Source organism: Orycteropus afer, unplaced genomic scaffold (assembly GCF_000298275.1).
Source record: "Orycteropus afer afer isolate SDZICR_OR568_19922 unplaced genomic scaffold, OryAfe1.0 scaffold00180, whole genome shotgun sequence".
In the NCBI taxonomy this organism is placed as follows: Eukaryota; Metazoa; Chordata; class Mammalia; order Tubulidentata; family Orycteropodidae; genus Orycteropus; species Orycteropus afer.
This window is the reverse complement of record NW_006921767.1, coordinates 2186496-2189142: the sequence shown is the minus strand read 5'-3', so window position 1 is coordinate 2189142 and position 2647 is coordinate 2186496. Positions and strand designations below refer to the sequence as shown.

The 2647-nt window shown below is 38.3% G+C and overlaps 1 protein-coding gene across 1 annotated transcript in view; it reads right to left on the bottom strand.

The window, feature by feature from the left end:
- CNTN3 (contactin 3) overlaps positions 1–2015 on the bottom strand; it is a 410001-nt gene extending 407986 nt beyond the window's left edge. Inside the window, exon 1 of the mRNA XM_042781845.1 lies at positions 1943–2015. Coding sequence (XP_042637779.1) covers positions 1943–2015 — 73 coding nt within the window. The remainder of the gene's footprint in view (positions 1–1942) is intronic.
- Positions 2016–2647: the final 632 nt, after the last annotated feature.

Here is a 2647-nt window from a genome sequence, read left to right as displayed (position 1 = left end):
CCGTCTGGTTAGCAGGCAAGTGTCTTACCCACTATGCTACCAGAGCTCCTGTATATAAAAAAATATATACAATAAAGAACTAGTAGTCAAATGCCTTAGGCACTATGCCACCAGAGTTCCTTATTGTAAATTGGTTGTAATGGAGAAGCTATTAAGAAATAATACTTGCTGTTGATTGGATATTTTAGTATTCTCACAGCTGTAATCTCATAAAGGAAAAAAGAGCATATTCTTTCCCTATCTCCACCAGAGCCAGCATTGTTTCCAAATATCTTCATACATCATGTACCATCTATTTCACTCTTTCAGTCTTTTTCCCAAGCAAGGTTTCTGCTTTTATATTTCTAAGACACTGATAGAGTTAATCAGAGTTGCAGGATCTACTGGCACAGTGGTTAAGTGCTTGGCTGCTATGAAGAAGGTCAGTGGTTTGAACCCACTAGCTGCTCCACAGAAGAGAGTTTCAGCAGTCTGGGTCCATAAAGGTTACAGCCTTAGAAACCCTATGGGGAGTCCTACTCCATCTTACAGGGTTGCTATGAGTTGGAATTGACTTGACAGCAATGTTTTTTTTTGAGTTTAGTGTCCTTAGCACAGTGTACACATTAGAAACAAATTAATGTTAGGACTGAAAAGTGTGTTTATGCATCATTGCACAGCATTTTAATTTATAAAATGCTGCATCTGTTCAAAGACAGATTTTGGCCATTTGAGGGCAATGATAAGCAAACACCCTACTGTGTGACCAGAAGGCAATTTCTGTTTGGACAATTTTCTGGACCTTGTTCACCTGTATCCCATTCACTTCCTTCTGAGGATTTTAAGTACTACACAGGAAGCGCTTCACACAAATAGCACTTTTCACAGCAACAGCACTCTAGTAATATCTAGCAGAACCTCTGAGTGCCGAAGCAAAGCCCTCTTCTGGGTTTTAACAACTTGCTTGAACGTGACAGCTGGACAAGCCATTTAAGAAAAAAGAAGCATTGAGCTTTTTTGCCAGGCTGTTTCATTCCTCACTCTCAGGATGTTTACTGTGGTTAAAATTACGTTCAAGAGGGGCAAACAATATTCTCTTCAGCAGGGCCCACAATTGCAAGGTGATACCATCTCTATGGAAAGAATCCCTGAGAAATATGCCAGAAGACCATGATAAATTATTTATGTGAGCCATACATTGAGTAAACACATATCCAAGATGCAATTCTCACTTAGGCTAAATTCTCTAATTTAGGGTAAAAAGTTAGAATTCAAATCAGTCAACTTATTGGCTACCTGCAGATGCTCCACTTCTCTCCTCATCTCACAGTGTGAGCTTTACTTAGGATGTCCTATTGGCTTTTTCAGAAAGGAAGTGAGCTATAATGTCTTTTTAGGGCTTTGCAAATACGATATTCTATAATGATAGGAAATGTATATGATATAGCCTGTAGTTATCGTCTCGGACATTTTTCTTTTGCAGAGGTGCACATCAGTGGCTATAGAGCCCAATCCATCTTGGAGGCATGTTAGATATGGATCACAGAATACACAGACAAAAATAGTTAGTATAAATTAACTGGTGTAATTTAAAAATCCAAAAATATCATGCCAATTAAAACCCCAAATTTCTGCATTAAATAAAACAGAGGTTTGCCGTTGCTGGGTCTACTTCCTCCCATGGCAATGTTCAACTCCACAGAGCCATGTGGATGGAGCACTTTCCCAACTTTCACAGACTTCAGTCCTACCGAACAAGTAAGACATTCATGGCTGTCAGTAAGAAATTCACCTATTATGTGCAGAACAGCTTTTATGCCAAATAAGTCATCTTAGATTGATTTAGGCCATTCTCCTTCCTGAAATGCTTTTCCTCTCTGGCTTTCAATGCACACAGACTCCTTTAATAGTCCAGCCCGAATCTCACTCTACCTGAAATTCCATTTAGTGCACTAAATTCTACCTTTCCCGAGCATTTGTAGTTTAGTTATTTGTGTGCACGCTGCCTCCTTCTTTCCCATCTGTGTTATTTTCATCCTCTCAAAACATGTTGAAAAATATCATGCACATGCTATTGATAAACAATGATCTTAAAAAAAATGTACACTTATGCTTTGCTTAACTTCCATGATATGTTCTGTGAAACAGAACTTAAGTGATTTGGATGTTGCACAAACACCATATTGTAGTCTGGTCCTGCTTTTTCTTTAAGCATCTCCAACAAGCTTCATGCATGAGCAGTGATCATCAATGTGCTAAGTGGGATTTGTTTTTGTGTTTGGTCCTCAGTCCACATCATTAGCAATTTCTCCATATCTGACACACGTCCCTTTCGCATTTTTGTCATCCTTGTAGAGCTTCAACAGCCTGGAGAATTTTTTCCTTTGTTTTTGATGATCATCCTGATTGTCAAGTGTGACATGCCTAAATTACGACCAATAGCATTCACTGATTTTCCACCTTTGTGTTGTTTAATAACATTTTGTTTCACTTACAAACTGATACTTCTTTGCTTCTTGCTGCAGTTCTTACTAGCACTGGTTTTATTGTGTTTGGAAGCTATGGTGAACTTCACAGTAATATTTTCAAAAGAAAATTAGAAAGATAATGTTATGACACTCAAGGGACATGTGGTACATGAGATTGGTACTGATGCTTATAAGAGAAA